The sequence below is a fragment of the Monopterus albus genome, unplaced genomic scaffold (genome assembly GCF_001952655.1).
Source record: "Monopterus albus unplaced genomic scaffold, M_albus_1.0 scaffold435.1, whole genome shotgun sequence".
Classification (NCBI taxonomy): Eukaryota; Metazoa; Chordata; class Actinopteri; order Synbranchiformes; family Synbranchidae; genus Monopterus; species Monopterus albus.
In genome coordinates this window covers 200,357-202,950 of record NW_018128315.1, presented here as the reverse complement: position 1 = coordinate 202,950, position 2,594 = coordinate 200,357, and the positions used below count along the sequence as shown (strand labels likewise).

At 43.1% G+C, this 2,594-nt stretch overlaps 1 protein-coding gene across 1 annotated transcript in view; it reads right to left on the bottom strand.

Moving 5' to 3' along the window:
* Window positions 1-376: 376 nt before the first annotated feature.
* The window catches only part of LOC109952140 (zinc finger protein 2-like), a gene marked incomplete at its 3' end in the record, with an annotated part of 5,057 nt that continues 2,839 nt past the window's right edge, over window positions 377-2,594 (bottom strand). The window contains exon 2 of the mRNA XM_020587030.1: window positions 377-875. Coding sequence (XP_020442686.1) covers window positions 377-875 — 499 coding nt within the window. The remainder of the gene's footprint in view (window positions 876-2,594) is intronic.

Sequence of the window (2,594 nt, the reverse complement as noted above, 5' to 3'; positions counted from 1 at the left end):
AAACTTTTTCCACATGTTTCACAAGAACACGGCTTCTCACCTGTGTGGGTTCTCATATGGATCACCAAGCCTGTCTGTTGTGTGAAGCTTTTTCCACAGGTTTGACAAGAATACGGCCTCTCCCCTGTGTGGATCTTTAAATGAACATTCAAATGTGATGACTGCATGAATCCTTTCCCACATGTCTTGCAAACATATGGCCTCTCCCCTGTGTGGACCTTTAAATGAACATTCAAAGATGATGACTGACTGAATCTTTTACCACATGTCTTGCAAACATATGGCCTCTCACCTGTGTGGACTCTCATATGGGTTGACAAGTAACTGTGACATGTGAAACTTTTTCCACATGTTTCACAAGAACACGGCTTCTCACCTGTGTGGGTTCTCATATGGATCATCACCTGTGTGGCTTCTGAAATGTCTATCCAAATCAGACTTCCACTTAAAAGCTTTACCACAAGTGTCACACTTGACAGACTTTTTACCTGTGGGAGGTTTAGACTGAGTCTCTGACAGGGGAGAGTTGTCCACATTGCTACTGTGACTGGCTGATCCTGAGTCTCCATGTTGGCTTCCTTCCTGATCCTGGCTCTCAGCTACAGCAGAGCTGTGACAGAGAAACTGCTGGTCACTGGTTGGTTCTGCTTCACTGTGGTCACTTTCCCCATAAGTAGGAGTCAACATAAAGGGATCAGCCTCCTGCTTCAGTCCGAGCTGCTCTCCCTCCTGACTGCTGCAGAGTTCCTCCTGTTCCTCTTTAATCTGTGGATGCTCTGGGTCCTCTTGGTCCAGACTGGAGTTCCTCTCCTGGTTCCAGAGCTGCTGGTCATCCAGAAGCTCCTCCTCCTGACAGACATGTTGCTGTGGCAGCTCTGGAGGGACAAAGGAAGGAACAGGTCACTGATGTGATGAGAGAAAAAATGAGTGATGCTTCTTATCCACCAGGTTTTATTTGAATTCTCTAGTCCACCTTACAAGTGTCTGTAGAGGAGTTGGTTCATTCACTCATTTTCAAATTGACCCATGAACTGGAAAATGTGATGATTAATGGAAAAATTCAATTAACAGCAAATTCCTCTTTGAGGTTTGGAATTGTTAGAAATCAATAAATTTAATGAGAAAGCGGGAAACCAATTATGAAAACCAAAACCAGAAAAACAAGTCTTGTTCTGTTTTTCTGCTGGTGGATTTCTGCCTCTTTATCATGCACAGACAGTGAGCGCTGCGCCCGCTCCCACAAAGCCAGAAGGCATAAAACTAACAGACATTCACACGAATTCCCACGGGAATTAGTGTTTATGGCTGATATCAACTGTCAGTTCAGCAGCGATAAACAGCCTGGACTATGTGTAATATTCACACGAATTAGCTTTAAGTTTAGTTGTGTAACTTCTATAACTCCCTGCAGTGCGGATCTGCTGCCTACGTCAGACCCAGCCTAACAGCATGTCTCATGGATGGATGGATAGATGGATAGATAGATATACTTTATTAATCCCAATCATCAAGCACACATACCAATAAATAGAATAGATAACTCACTAAAAATATAAAACAAAATATAAAATACGTTAAAGAGTTAAAAACAAACCCAACACAATCAAGTACATATACATAATCACATGATGAATGAAACATATGCAAATCTATACAAAGCTGATTCAGTATACAATTACTCTCAATCCAGGAATCGTCTAATGCTCCAAGATGATGTGTTGTACAAATTAATGGAGTAAGGCAGGAAAGATTTCCTATAACGTGGTTTACGGCAACGAAGCTGTCTAAATCTTTTAGAGAAGGAGCTCCGCTGTCTATCTAGCACAAATCGGAGAGGATGGTCAGGGTTATCCATAATTGATAACAGCTTGTTCAATGTCCTCCTCTCCATCACTGCCTCAAATGATTCTTGTTCACAGCCAATGACAGAGCCAGCCCTCCTAATTAGCCTATTAAATCTATCGGAGCCCCTGGCTGCAATACTACTCCCCCAGCAAACCACTGAGGAGTACAAGGCACTAGCAACGACAGACCGATAGAATATTTCCAGCATCTTATTGCACACATTGAAGGACCTCAGCTTCCTTAAAAAATAGAGTCTGCTGCGGGCCTTCTTATACACAGAGGTGCTGTTTGTTTTCCAATTCAGACAGTTGTCGATAGTCACACCCAAGTATTTGTACTCCTGCACCATCTCCACATCCCTCCCCAAAATGGAGAGGGGCTGTGGAGCAGTTCCCTTCCTCCTGAAGTCAATAACCATCTCTTTGGTCTTGTCCAGGTTAAGCAGCAAATGATTCTGTCCCGACCACTCCACAAACTCATCCACCAGCCTCCTGTATTCCCCCTCCTGCCCACCCCTTAAACACCCCACCACCACAGAGTCATCGGAATACTTCTGTAAATGACATGACTCCGAGCTATACTGAAAATCTGAGAATCAATAGAAACTTTTTGAAGTAAACCCCACGGAGTCTTTCATCTACACAGGTGTGTGAATTGCAATGCAGACTGTCTATGATGTAGGATTATTCTCCAAAGGTCTTTTGGGAATAATGCTGAGAGTTATTAAATAGGCTACATAACTTTACACA